The following is a 15,339-nucleotide window of genomic DNA, read 5'->3' as shown; positions in this document are numbered from 1 at the left end:
TCCTTCCTCCGAGTGTGTTACGCCATCCCATCTGGCAGCACGGACGACAGTTTGAAACAAAGTCTACTTTATTCAAATATTTACATGTTCATGTGTATCTCGATCTGAGTGCACTATTCTGTTGGTATTTAGGCTGGATATGGTATAATTATCCATTATATGATACAGCCTTTACACAAATATTCAGTTTCTTCAGAGTGAGCAATAAAAAGAATTAAGGAGCGTTAATATGGTTATTAATGCCGACATTGCTACAATAATAATACAGGTTATATGGAAGCTTGTAATGTTTGTTACGATTGAATGATTGAAATTGAAAATGAAGTACAAGTATAATCCGTTTCAGAAAAGCATTCAGTTGTTTTGTTAATTCTTTCTGTTAAGTGTGTGTGTGTTATCTCTCTGTCTGTGAGTGTGTGTTGCTTATCTGTGTGTATGTGTGTGTGCACATGTATAAATTGGGCTGTCTGGCTGGCACGAGACACAGACCATGCTGCTATTCTCTCCTCCTCAATCTCTCCATATACACTTTTAAGAAATGATCTTTAGCATTAGATTAAATTTGTCCCAAAACATTGTTTACATTATGAACCTAATCATACTAGAGTTGACAGCACTTTTGACATGTTAACTGCAGATTTTATTTGCCTGATCCATTCAAGTTGTTCATGTTAATGTTCCATGGGTGTGTTTTATATAACCTGGCTGAATAAAGATATTTGCTCAGTTCACAGATTGTCTACAGCCAGGGTGTTAAATTTGAAAATGTCGAGCTACATGAAATTCCTTATTTGGAAACATCCAGAAAAGCAGACAAGCATGACTGAATAGTGACAATGGTTAACATTTAATGTTTATCTATTAAGGATTAGTTGGGACGATTGGTTTAGTAAGGATGATTTTGTTTTATAGTGGCGCTTCATGTTACAATTTTGCCTGCAGACTCAACAGACTAGTGTTTTGGATTTGACTCGGGGAGAATACACATACTTCTCTGTCTTCTGTTTTTCTTCTCAACATTTTAAAAATATTATTATTAATTATTATGATGGTATTTCTGTTCCCATCCTAATCCTCCCAGATAAGTTTAAATAAATCATTAGATGGTTTTGTCAAAAAAAAAAAAAAAAAGGTGAAACCAATCCCTGCTGATGTTGAACCTGGACACAAAACATTTAAACATCACCACATTGTTTAAAGTATATTGCAGTGCATATTGCAGTCCCAGCGTATAGCAGCAATAACTTATGAATTTATGTCTTCACCTGATGATCTTTCTTTACATAATCATGAATATTTTATGTAGCGTTAATGGTCATGTTTTTGTATCAGGTTTTTATATCAGTTGACTAAACTCTCTGGTATTCTTTTTTATTTTTATTTTACACGTTCACTAATGTATGCACACAATCGTACGCATAGCCTTTCAAAGTATACTCCATTTGACATGTATGCGTGCACAGGTGGTCGACGCATTCGCATTATGAAAACTTGCACAACCACTCCTGCCTACAAGAGTACAGAGCAGTAAAGCAGGTCTTGTGGTGTGAAGGACAACAGCGAAGAATAATAGAGGAGAAAGACATGCTGCTTCACTTCTTACTAGAGGGAGAAAATAAAATAAAGAGAGAGAATATGGTCTGTGTGACCAGTCAACAAGAAAAGATCTTTTGGTTTGAGGAACATAACAAAGAGTTCAAGGTGTTGACTTGGCCTCCAGATTCCCCTGATCTCAATCCGATCGAGCACCTGTGGGATGCACTGGACAGACAAATCCGATCCATGAAGTCCCAGCTCGTAACTTACACATGGGGGACCTACACAATATTAGGCAGGTGTATTCAATATTATGGCTGATTCTCTCTCTCTCTCTCTCTCTCTCTCTGTGTGGAGAGAGAGAGAGAGCGATTGAGATCACATGACACTTTATTTGCACAAAACATATGTAAGAAAACACCTTAAATCTTCAAGACATTGATAATTCCAATATAACTTATTTGCTGATTAGACATATGATGTAGATGTTGTTATAATTGTTGCAAAAGTCTAAACAGAGCAACAAATTTACAGCTGCAGTAAAGCATTAAAAGATTTATATTGGCTCATTAGAGGTCGAGAATGTTCACCACTGCGCAGTTCGAGGGGGAGGCATATTTCTCACACACCTGCCATTCTCTGTGCCTCTTGGTGTAATCAGATGCTTGTCTGATGTCACTTCCTGCTGCTGCAAATTCCACCTCACCAGCAGTTCATCTTGCAGCGAGCTCTTGGGTTACCTCGTCCCTGTAGTGCGACATGTGACGTCTCGAGGGACCTTCACTGCCCTTATGGCAACTCGAAATTTATTTATGTGGCCGTTTCACTCCTATGTGGCACTTAGGAGTTTGGGCACTGAAAAATCTAGCATGAGAATGACAGGCATCTGAACCTGCTGGAATACCTCAGGCTTGCGGAGTAACTTATTTACTAAGTCAGAGGTGCTCTGAGGGAGGGACCAACACGGAGAGGGGGAGAGAGGGAGTTATACTTGTACTGTGTGTGAAGGCGGGCCGGATAAGGAGACAAACAGAGGACTGTGAGCAAGCCAAGCAGGCTTGAGTTACTCTTTAGATTCGCTCGCTGACTAGAGAAAAGGAGCAAGGAAGAGAAGCGAGACCGTGTTTTGCCCTCCCTGCCTTGGGCCTGGGAGCATGGGCCAGGGAGACAGTGCTCATGATCACACACTCCACTGCACTCCTAATACAGGTGAGAACACACGCAATTAATAGCTCACTGACATTGTGGAACATAGCACAGAATGTAGTATTCGTGGGGTTGTTTTGTTTGTTTGTTTGTTTGTTTTTAATATAAAGTTGTGCTACTTCACACTATTAAATGTTCTCAACTGTTACTCACAGAGTTGTTTTTATCTCATTTTTTTTTTATTAAGATGATATCCTTCTGTTGCATACAGCGTAATGATAAACCCCCTAGCATTGATTAGTAACGATTAACATGACACTCAGTAAGTGAGGTTTGATTTCTCTTCCTCAAAATTGTACGTATATCGATCATTATTCTTTTTTTTAAATCATTAATATTCTGTATGACCTCGTTCCTAAAACTGCTGCATTTGTTGGAGAAAATGTAGTCCATATTGTGTAAGGGTGTTGGCTGGAGCCTATAGAACATCTCGATTATGTTGAGCTCATAGTCACTTATTGAATGCTCACTGCTTTTAATTTGTAATTTGCCTATATGAAAACCAGAGCGGAAATATCGGAAGTATGTGGTTTTGGTCATAGCCAGCACGCTTTCCTGGTGCTCTTTTAATTGCTAAATAGTATCATCCCTTCTTTCAGATATTCTCATAATAGCAAACTGTATATTCTTTTGCTGATTTGGCCTATTTGATGTCTTCTATAAGTGTGATAAATTGTGGATATTGTGTTATCTTTTATACGTTTTTTTTTTTTTTTTTTAACTTTTTATTTAAATAATTACAACTTGAATTGAAGCAGCAGTGACAAAAAAAAATGTTGTGCTTAATTTTTAAAATGGTAAAAAAAAAAATCAAACTCAAAGGATTAGAAAAATTGTTTTATTTCAGTGTTAAATATTTCCTATTTTTTATATATAGAAATTAATGTTATTTAAAATATCTAATTTACTTATATATATATATATATATATATATATATATATATATATATATATATATATATATATATATATATATATATATATATACACACACACACACACACACAGACGCACACAGCATCTGGAAAATATTCACAGCGCTTCACTTTTTCCACATTTTGTTATATTACAGCCTTATTCCAAAATGGATTAAATTCATTATTTTCCTCAAAATTCTACAAACAGTATCCCATAATGACAACGTGAAAAGAAGTTTGTTTGAAATCTTTGCCAATTTATTCAAAATAAAAAACAAAAAAAGCACATGTACATAAGTATTCACAGCCTTTGCCATGACACTCAAAATTGAGCTCAGGTGCATCCTGTTTCCACTGATCATCCTTGAGGTGTTTCTACAACTTGATTGGAGTCCACCTGTGGTAAATTCAGTTGATTGGACACAGTTTGGAAAGGCACACACCTATCTATATAAGGTCCCACAGTTAACAGTGCATGTCAGAGCACAAACTAAGCTATGAATTCCAAGGAATTGTCTGTAGACCTCCGAGACAGGATTGTATCGAGGCACAGATCTGGGGAAGGTTACAGAAACATTTTTGCACCACTGAAAGTCCCACTGAGCACAGTGGCCTCCATCATCCTTAAATGGAAGAAATCTGGAACCTGCAGGACTCTTCCTAGAGCTGGCGGCCCGGCCAAAACTGAGCGATCGGGGGAGAAGGGCCTTAGTCAGGGAGGTGACCAAAAACCCGTTGATCACTCTGTCAGAGCTCCAGCGTGTCTCTGTGTAGAGAGGAGAACTTTCCAGAAGAACAACCATCTCTGCAGCGCTCCATCACTCAGGCCTGTATGGTAGAGTGGCCAGACGGAAGCCACAGCCCGCCTGGAGTTTGCCAAAAGGCACCTGAAGGACTCCCAGACCATGAGAAACAAAATTCTCTGGTCTGATGAAACAAAGATTGAGCTCTTTGGCCTGAATGGCAAGCATCATGTCTGGAGGAAGCCAGGCACCAATCACCTGGTTAATGCCATCCCTACAGTGAAGCATGGTGGTGGCAGCATCATGCTTTGGGGATGTTTTTCAGTGGCAGGAACTGGGAGACTAGTCAGGATTGAGGGAAAGATGAATGCAGCAATGCACAGAGATATCCTTGATGAAAACCTGCGCCAGACCTCAGGCTGGGGCGAAGGTCCATCTTCCAACAGGACAGTGACCCTAAGCACACAGCCAGGATAACAAAGGAGTGGCTACAGGACAACTCCGTGAATGTCCTTGAGTGGCCCAGCCAGAGCCCAGACTTGAACCCGATTGAACATCTCTGGAGAGATCTGAAAATGGCTGTGCACCGACGCTCCCCATCCAACCTGATGGAGCATGAGAGGTCCTGCAAAGAAAAATGGGAGAAACTGCCCAAGAATAGGTGTGCCAAGCTTGTAGCATCATACTCAAAAAGACTTGAGGCTGTAATTGGTGCCAAAGGTGCTTCAACAAAGTATTGAGCAAAGGTTGTGAATACTTATGTACATGTGTTTGTTTTTGTTTTTTTAATAAATCTGCAAAGATTTCAGACAAACTTCTTTAATGTTGTCATTATTGGGTATTGTTTGTAGAATTTTGAGGAAAATAATGAATTTAATCCATTTTGGAATAAGGCTGTAAGATAACAAAATGTGGAAAAAGTGAAGCGCTGTGAATACTTTCCAGATGTACTGTGTGTACATATATAATCTTTATTTTATAAAGCGCCTTTAAAAGCAGCTTCTCAATGCACTGTACACAGAAAAAAGTAAAACATTATAAAAGTTAATAAGGATAATAACATTAATAATAATAGTAATATGTGTGTGTGTGTGTGTATATGTGTTTATTTATCAGTCCCTCCAGGATTTTGCGATAGCAGAAATTAACGCAAAATCAAGGAAACTATTTGGAGGAGCCTGCAATTTTTCAAAATCACCGTAGATTTTCCACAGATCTGGGCCAAGACGTGTCATGTGATGTCATCACAACACACATTCATGCATTCAGCCAAACCTGTGAATCTTTTTGATTTACATGCATCACATGAGTATAGCTAAAAGGTCTCATTTACCAACAAACATCACTGCGAAAGACTGCAACTGAGATTTTGCCAATTCAGGTAGCTTTCCACAAAAAACGCACACAAAAAAAAGTAGAAAAATGCAGCAAAATCGAGCATTTTTGTCCAAAACAATCAAAAAATCTCCCCGAAATCCGGTATGGACTCATTAATAATAACCACATTTATTATTACTTATTGCAATTTTTTTAATGCAACACTACAGTGTTTCTGGCAGTTTGGGAAGCAATCCCAGTTAGATTTCAAGATACATTCTATATCGTAGAAATGCCTTTGAGAAACATGATGATATATTATCGCCCACCAATAGCTACAAAGTTTGTAGCATTAACAGCTTTACAAAATCTCACAGATACAGTTAATACCATTTGTACACATTATTTTATTGAATAGCATCTTTATTTTTAAAAATAGGCTCTAAATCATTTTAAACAGGTATCAACCCTTCAAAATGAGGAATACCAAGGAAGTCAACGTATAACAACTTACTTTTTTATATTAATTGCTATAGATGCCAGAGATCTCCAAGATTTCATGAAACTTGTCACACACATGTATAATTTTGTGCTGATTTTAAGTAGATTTAAAATAAATAAATAAATAACCCTGTATGAAATACAGTACAATATGAACAAAATGTATGTTCTGTTAATTAGGTAATAAAGGAATTAATCATGACAGGGTGTACTGTTAAAGGAAAATAATCTTGTGACATTGCATGTTTATTCAGTTAGAATTACATAAGATTCATTCACTAGTCACTTTTTTTCCTCTTGTTTGTAGTTAATAAGGGGGGGGGAGAAGCAGTAAGTTACAGAGAAACCAGTACGTACAAAGTCCTCCATCCTGATGACATTCCTGTGTCTGAAGGTAGACTCCTTCCATAAATGATAACAAAATGTCTCATTACAGAAAGCTTCACCATTTCAAATGTTATACATCTTTGTTAAGCAACACATTTCTTTTACAGTCCATTTTAATACTTGCCTTCCATGATATAAATTTAACACGCTATTATTGTTACAGGCATATTTAGTCACATAGTGTTATAACAGTAATATATATATATATAATATATATGAAATCTGTTTTGCTCCTTTAGTTGCATGAAAACAGTCCCGTTAAAAGATGGAATTCTTTATAGACCTGTTAGAAAATCAGTCCGTACAGGGTTTCGTGAAATTTTTTTTTGTGATTAAGGCCAAAAATGCTTGATTTTGCTGTGGCTTTGTTCAAAATTTGTGATGGAAAACTATTTTAATTGCACGATATTGCTTTGTACTGTCTTTTGCAGTGATGTTTGTTGGTAAATGAGACCTTTTAGCTGTACTCATCAAAGAGGGCTTTGGCTGAATGCAAGTTGTGATGACGTCACATGACACATCTTGGCCCACCTTGGGGAAAATCTGTGGTAATTTTGAGAATGGTCTGCACTTATATAGCGCTTTTTTCCAAATCACAGGCTCCCCGTAGACAATTTCTACGATCACAACATCGTGAAAGCCTGAAGGGACTGATCAGCTTGCAAGTTTATAGTAGGTTTTGAGAGGTTTCACAGATGCAAACCATCAGGAAATCAGGGACTGGGTGTATTAGATATCACAAATTTAGAATTTTTACATTTTCAGAACAATACCAAAAATTATATTACGTTATCACTTAGTACACATAGTTAATTATTTAGTACACTTTCTCTAATAATTGTTATGCCCAGTAATATATTTTGTAGCATATCAGTTGTAACTCTGTTGTAATAAAATTTCTGACAATGCAACGTTCCTTTAGAATGTCTGTAGGATTTGTACCGGATAAGTGATGTGTTTGTGTCTTAATGATGTATGCATGGATGTCACATTAAAAATTCCATGCTTCATGCACCTCATTTTAATACAAGCTGATCACTTTGACCTTTATTATAAGTGCTTGTTGAACTTGCACATGGCCCTGAAAGTTGCGAGATCATTAGTAGGTCACATGATCATAACATGCACTGTATGCAGGCGTTACCTGTGCTATGGCTACAATAATTTGCCTAAAACATCCAGAAATGTCCACTTCTCTTTTTAAATATTGTCTATATGTAGACTCACTGAAAGTGGACAGTGGAGAAAAACATCACCTAGTTTTTTTATGTTCAACTGTCAAGTTTCAGGCACCATTGTAGCCTCAGATTGCTGTTCTTGGCTGATAGGAGTGCAACCCGATGTGGTACCCTGCTGTTGTAGAACATCCACTTCAAGGCTCAGCTTGTCATGCGTTCTGAGAAGATTTTCTGCTCACCACGGTAGTAAAGAGTGGCTATTTGAGGTCTTGTAGTTAGCTTCCTGTTGGCCTGTGCCAGTCTTTAACTTTGAGCCACTTTGAGTATGTTTGCAACAGCCATACTTTGGTGTCTTATGTGCATGAACACTTAAAATGGTATTTGTGTGCTTCTATCAATCATGCCAACTGCATGTATCTCTGTCTTCACTTGATTAAGGATCTATGAATGTACTCTACTGTGTGTGTACACCGATACTCACCTGGTCACATGCCACGCTCTCTGTTGTAACACATCCTGTAATGGTGCCATGGAAACAGGCTGCACTGTAGTCTCTGACATCACGCCTTCCTTTATTCCCACACACACACACGTGTGCCTGGTAAACATGTGGGCAGCCATTAATGTAGAGAGCAACACTGTACTTTGCACCCATAAAGGCTTCATTTACATTACATTACATTTTATGGCATTTGGCAGATACCCTTATCCAGAGCCACTTACATGTCTCATTTATACAACTGTGCAGTTGAGGGTTAATGGCTTTGATTTGAACTCACGACCTTCCGATCAACGATCACCATCTTAACCAATGAGCTAGCACTGGCTTCAATCCATCAGCAGTCTATGCACACTCTACATCTAATCCAGTCCGCTCATAGTACATTTACTAACGACCAGCTTTCCATAACGCCATAGGCCATTTTACTCTATAACTAATCCATTCTGTTAAAAAGTAAAGCTGTATTATGTAGGCTCTGCTGAAGTGCCCATGTAACTTTCTCACTGTTTTGTCTACATATTCAGGACAAAAGAAAATAAAAGGTGCCAAGAATTCTCAATTTGCTAACGGTGAGTGCTTTTTTGCACATGTCTTACTACTCTTCCTGAAGCTCCTTTGCCTAGGGTAAACACTGAAGCAGCTCCATTTCCCGGATATCAACACACACACACACCTTGCTGAAGCGGTCCTGCAAGACTTGCCTCATCATGTGTCTCAGACCAGTTTGGCTTCTCTCTCACTCTCTTCCCCTCTTTTGTGCATTATTAATTTATTTAAAGCAAATGCCCTTTGCAAAGTGAACGGCACAGCTTGCGTAATACACTGCACAGTTAAGCAAGACTGCTTCCAAAATCCTGTGTGTTTCCCTTTGTGGCGTATACAATCTGTCACACGGCGAGAAGGAAAACAGAAACCTTTTCCGACTTCTTACTGCTCTGCCTTCATTTCAAAGCGGTGCAACTTGCTCTGTAGTGAACATTTGTTATATTTGCTCTAGTACTGTGGTTTCAGCCTCATTAGCTGACGAGTTACAAATGTGTGACTGAGATGGATAGTATAGGAAATTGCCAGTAAAGTTTGTTTTTCCCTCAAAAATTTAGCCTTAGCCAATTCCCACCCACCAGCCGGCTCTCCCCACCTCCAAATGGCTACCAAAAGGCTAACAAAAGCTTTCTCCAAGAACGTCATAATGTCATCTATTCAAACTGCTCCATCACGGGGTGGTGTAATGCATTTTCGGCATGCATGAGGCTGTGATTGATAGAGTAGAGAGAGTATGCCATCCCTCCCACCCAGACAGCATGCCCAATTTTGCTCTCGCTTGGACTCCCAGCCATAAATCGTTGCAGCATCATCTTTTAGATTGGAAATTGCCATCTCCGGACAATAAGGAGAACGCTTTTCTTTTGCGCCAGTCAGGAGCCTAGGTCAAATTTATTCTAATAAACATGGAAATGATATAATTGGACAGTGCACAATACAAATGGTCAGTATTTGTACAATACAGACTAATACCAAATTACAGCTAGCCAGAATGGGCAAGAAAAGGTCATCCATCCATCTCCTGTACTACTTGTCCTATACAGAGACTATCCCAGGAAACTCTGGGCACAAGGTGGGGGACACCCTGGGGGTGGGGGTACACTATCAACAGTTTGGAAATGCCTCAGCGCATGTATTTAGACTGGAGGAGTGGAAACCGGAGTACATGGAGGCACCGGGCCACATTATTGTAAATATAAAGTTTTTAAAAAGTTTCTGTACGTCTCAACTCCATTTTCATTGGCTTCCTTGCCAGAACAATCTGTCTTTTTATAAATGAAAAGGGAGAGAGCGAGAGATTGTTATGACTGTAATGTGCTGCTGTTTTTATTTTGGCTCCGTTGCCTGTAAGAGATACAACTGACCTTTTCCCACTACTACACACTTATATTTTTGCTCTCTGAATCCAGAATGGTCCACCGACATGTAGACTGTGTGCTTTTTTCCAAAGTTTTCTTAAAAATTGGCTTGTCGGCTGTTGTTTTGAAAATGCGCCATCTAGGAAAAACTTGAGGGGGAAAAAGAAAATTAGTCAAAATTGTTCACAGTGCAGGGGTGAACAAGTCATAAATTCTTTAGTTAACTTCCTTTGTGCTGCACAGTCCCATGTTTCAGCTGCTTGGAAACTAGGCTTGGGATGATTGAATCTATCGATTGACTGCTATCAAGTTTTAAATGTCTGTTAGAAAACATAGTGTCTGTAAAAGCTTTTCGTCTGTTTTGTAGTCTTATACGAACTCTAATAACCTGTCGTCTGATGTCAGAGCAGCGCAACAAAGCATCTTTTACTGATGCAGCTTATCTTCCCATGTCCGTGTTGTTGAACTGATAAAGTTGTGAATGTCTTAGACTTGCGGAACATGAACGGGGGTTCAGATTAAGACATTGAAACAGTGTGTTGTTTATCAGGGCGACTTCACTATGCAAGAATTCAATAATTACTCTGCTGCTGTTCACATGCACGCATACCAGCAGTACTAGCATCTACAGCCAACTTGTAACCAGCTTCTGATTTATTATTTTTTTGCTGTAATCATGCAATACTTCCAAAACACACATTATGTATGTCTGACCACACCCCTTTTTTCCTTCCCTCAGCATCCACAGGCGAATCCTGTCAGCAACCGGAGATAGTTAGTGGCACGATATTACACATGAACTAAAGCCTACCAGAAACCTAATAAACTAGGTGACAAAGTGGTAGCTAACATAGTATAAAAACATATGGCAAGGTTGCTAGTTAAATGCATTCATACATATAGCACATCATAACACAAAAGGTGAAGCTTTTCAGCTATGAGCTGTGGTGTTCTATCCTGAAATCGCACATAAAAACTATAAATCTGTCTTGTTTTTATTTTCTCTTATGTGTAACCATGTGGTGACTGCATGTTGTGCTGCATTTTATTTTGCTAGGTTTGGTCAGTGTTTGGTCTTTGTAAAAGAAATAGTAGAGGTTTATATTAATCAGACAAAGCAAATTTCTTTACCATTATTAATCCCAGTGCTGCAGTTGTGATGCTTATGTGATTTAACATGTGTTTTTACTTTATGAGATGAATGTAGCACTAAGTTAAACTCAGTCAAGACTGTCTCCTAATTCTGATGGATACTTCGCAATCTGTGTAGCTACTGATTCAGTCTACTGATAGTATGATAGTTTCATACTATGATAGTTTCACTCATAGACATAGAACACACACTTTTCCAGTGTTGAAAGCCATGTAGAACATTCCCTTCTACAAGCTTACAACTATTTTCCTTGTCAGAATTTACTTCTGATAACGCTCCATCTTTCACATTCGTCCTCTCTAGATGATGACGTTGACAACCAGCAGAACAGCACGATAGGGAATGACAACCCAAGCTCTGGCAGAGACACGCCTCCGTCCAAACAGAAAGGGAAGTTCTCCAACCTGGGTAAGATCTTCAAGCCCTGGAAATGGAGGAAGAAGAAGGAAAGCAGCGAGAAGTTCAAGGAGACGTCGGAGGGTATGGATTTCTTATTGCAGTTCAAACCTAACTACTTAAACCCTTTAGATTTTCCTATGTTTCCAATACTTTTCAGCTCTCACCATTTTGCCATCGCTGAATGCCACAGTGCCCTGAATCCACCACTGTGCCAATAAACTTCATTGCTTTATGTTAGCTTGTTAGCACCATAGCTTATTCGCACACTGGTCTGTTAACAAGCTAGCTAAAAATATCCAAAGCGGTTCTCAAAAATATTTTTCTAAGAAAGAATAACATTTAGAGGATCTGAGGCCAAGAACCATTAAAATCACGTAATGCACAGCTAGCTGTGGATTATCCTTTACTTATCTTGTACTTTGTACTTTATCTTGTACTTTACTTATCTTACTTATCCTTTACTTATCCTTTACTTATCCTTTACTTATCTTGTAGAAGCAAAATATAAATAAAATTGTACCCAAAATATAGGATAAGTAAAAATAATGCCATCAAGCAAATGGAAAATATGCGATCAAATTAGTGCTGCAACAACTAATCGATAATGATTATGAAAATCATTGTCAACGAATCTCATTATCAATTAGTTGGTCTGCGTGGTACATTTACTCATTACGTTACGTCTGTTCCGAAAACACGCTTCGGAGAGTAAATACTAAAGTTGTGTCCCCAATGACGTACTCTACACTTACACTATGCACTACCGTTTAGTGCAGTGTTTCTCAACCGGGGTCCGTGGACCCCTGGTGGTCAGTGGTGTAATTGCAGGGGGTCTGAAGGAAAGTTTTAAAAATGTTTACATTTTTAATACCTGTTTAACTTATAGCCTATAATTGTTGTGGAGTGAGGGGGTTCTTGTGGATTGTTCGAAATATGCTAGGCGTCCAAAGCTCACAAAAGTTTGAGAACGACTGGTCGTGTATGGATTTTAGAAAGATAATATTGTCTCAAATGGAGCACATTAGTTTTTTACTAACCTGAAAGTTCACCACCCCCATCTGATTAATCAAAAAAAATAAAATAATCGGCCAACCAATCGATTATGAAAATAGCCATTAGTTGCAGCCCTTAATCAAATATAACAATATGCAACCAAATGAAAACAATTCAGGCGTATGCAGAAAAGGCAGTAAGTGTTCACAGGAGGAGAGACGTAGCCAAATCACCCATTAGAGTGGTGCAGGGATGATGGCATTTTGTACCGGAACCCGGTACAACCCGGATTTTCCCATAGGCTTTTGGATTATTGCAAAAAATAAGCTCTGTGACCAATAAAAGTTGACAACACATTTTTTGCATCAAGATAATTTTCACAAATGAACACAAACTTTTTATGAAGTTTTATTTATGAACCTAAATACAGTCGCCAGAAATAAACAGTTAACCGTATGCTATAAACGAACTACACCACGGTCACTTCACCAAGCTTGGTGATATAGACAAAGCAGCTGTGTGTACATGTGAATGGGTGATGTTAAGATTCTAAAGGGTACACAAACTTTCAACACTGTAGTACTATGTCTTCATTATATATCCTCTCCTGGTATACATCTTCATTATGCATCTTTATTCTTGTGTGGTCTATTGTCTGTATTTAATGACAGTCACTGTGTTTACTTGGCTTCTTGTTTAACACTGTTTCATGTGAAGTATAGCACCATGATTTTGGGGAAAATATACTTAATTCCTTACATTACATCTTTCAGAACACATTTAAAGCAGCGAGTGTTATCACGGCATCTAGTTACATGTTTTACATTTTTGTGCTTCACTTTACAAGCAGGCAGGAGAATTCCCAAACAGCTTTAAAAAGAAAAAAAAAAAGAGTGAAGCAACAGAAACAATGTCTTTAAGTTCAAAAGGTGTGCTCTCTCTCACTTGCTGCTATCTTATTTATCTTATTTGTCTTGTCTTTATCAGTCCTGGAGAGGAAAATTTCATTGAGGAGACCCCGGCAGGAGCTGATAGACAAAGGAGTACTAAAGGAAATCTCTGAGAATGGTACAGCAGCTTTCACGAGACACGCATATACATGACCATAAGATCATTCGTACTCTTTTTACCAGTGGTTAAAAAAATGGAATTTCCTCCTGTTTTGGGGGTGGCTGTATTCAGCATTGAAGATATTTGAGATGTCACACTCCACAGTAGAAAGTAGACACTCGAGGCTTTAATAATTTGCAGTTCTTCATAAGTATTTCTGTTTTTACCTACCCATGCTACATGTAAAAATAAATAAATAAATAACTGCCATGCCCCATGTGGGGAAAAATGCAGTGCCATGCTACATGTTTATGCTTTCTCAACTAAAGCAGCAGTCAGACCGAACATAAATAAGATTGTCTTGGCGGGAAAGGCATATTAGTTTGATAATTCTATTTAATAACAACTTTAATTATAGACTTCAGATACAGAATTTATTCATTCTGATCATTTTTTCACTCTTATCCACTAATTGTAACCTTGTGTACTGTAGAATCTACAGTAAATATCAGACAGTATTGTTTAATATCCACTCATGTTTTACTCTGTGTGTTGCAGAGAGTAATAATGTGAAAGCTCCCTCAGTAAAGAATGGCCACATGCTGCCTGTATCCGGGGACCAGGGGTCAGAAGCAGGGTCAGAGGTCAAGAGCAGGCCACACGGCGAGGAACGAAAGAGCTTATTGGCACCCGAGCCTGAGCGGCGAAGCCGGATACCGTCAGATGTGACCCGTAACCGGCAGCCTCTGGACGTGGATGCCCGCACACGCATCCCATCAGACTCCGAGAAACGAGAGCGAGACGAGGCAAGACACCGTGAACGGAGGGATGAGAACAGAGAACGCGGGAGAAGGGATGACCGAGAGGACCGGGAGAAGCGAGATAGGCGAGAGGAGCGGGATTCGAGAGCAGATTGGCGAGAAGAAAGAGAACGGAGGGACAGGAGAGAAGAGAGACGAGACGTCAGAGTAGATAAAGACGGGAAAGCGGACAGGGACCAAAAACGGAATGACCGGGATGAAAGAGAAATGCGAGAAGACAGGGAAAGGAAAGATATAAAAGAGCGAAAGGATGATCACAACAAAAAGGAAGAACCTCTTCGCCACGACGATAGAGAGAGGAGGCCTGAAAGCGAGAGGAGGGATGACAGAGAAAGGAAAGATGACAAGGCAAGAAGGGAGGAGCGAGAAAGAAACAGAGATGACATTGCGAGGAAAGATGGGAGGAAGCTTGAGCTGCCAAAGCTGATCAGGCCTCAATCTGAGATGGATATGAGAAGCAGTTCGTCTGACGTGGGCCAGAAAATCCGGCCTGTCTCTGAAATTGACCACAGGAGCACACTGCCGCGATATTCACAGACTCAGGATGACCCCAGGGCACGCACAGGTGAAGCACCACACACAATGTTTTTTTCTTTTTTTCCATGCCTCTATTATTTTACACAGGCGATGGAGCAAAAACGTATAACTTAGCGAACCACGCAATAGTGCAGATTAGATTATATGATCATGAAGAACGTCATGTTTGTGTACATGTGTGTGTATATGCTCTCAGAT

General features: G+C 39.1%; 1 protein-coding gene across 22 annotated transcripts in view; it reads left to right on the top strand.

Annotated features, from left to right (window-relative positions):
- phactr4a (phosphatase and actin regulator 4a) overlaps window positions 1-15,339 on the top strand; it is a 52,513-nt gene that overhangs the window by 24,878 nt on the left and 12,296 nt on the right. For 6 of the 22 annotated variants that reach the window (XM_047159174.2, XM_047159173.2, XM_047159172.2 and 3 more), the window contains 5 exons: window positions 7,891-8,028; window positions 8,812-8,856; window positions 11,645-11,821; window positions 13,721-13,801; window positions 14,342-15,169. In XM_047159174.2, coding sequence (XP_047015130.1) covers window positions 7,891-8,028; window positions 8,812-8,856; window positions 11,645-11,821; window positions 13,721-13,801; window positions 14,342-15,169 — 1,269 coding nt within the window. Of the gene's footprint in view, window positions 1-1,937; window positions 2,746-7,890; window positions 8,029-8,811; window positions 8,857-11,644; window positions 11,822-13,720; window positions 13,802-14,341; window positions 15,170-15,339 lie in introns of those variants that run through there. The other 16 variants (XM_017481405.3, XM_017481406.3, XM_017481407.3 and 13 more) reach the window with 9 other exon arrangements.

The sequence above is a fragment of the Ictalurus punctatus genome, chromosome 12, assembly GCF_001660625.3.
Source record: "Ictalurus punctatus breed USDA103 chromosome 12, Coco_2.0, whole genome shotgun sequence".
In the NCBI taxonomy this organism is placed as follows: Eukaryota; Metazoa; Chordata; class Actinopteri; order Siluriformes; family Ictaluridae; genus Ictalurus; species Ictalurus punctatus.
This window is presented reverse-complemented; position numbering and strand designations above follow the sequence as displayed.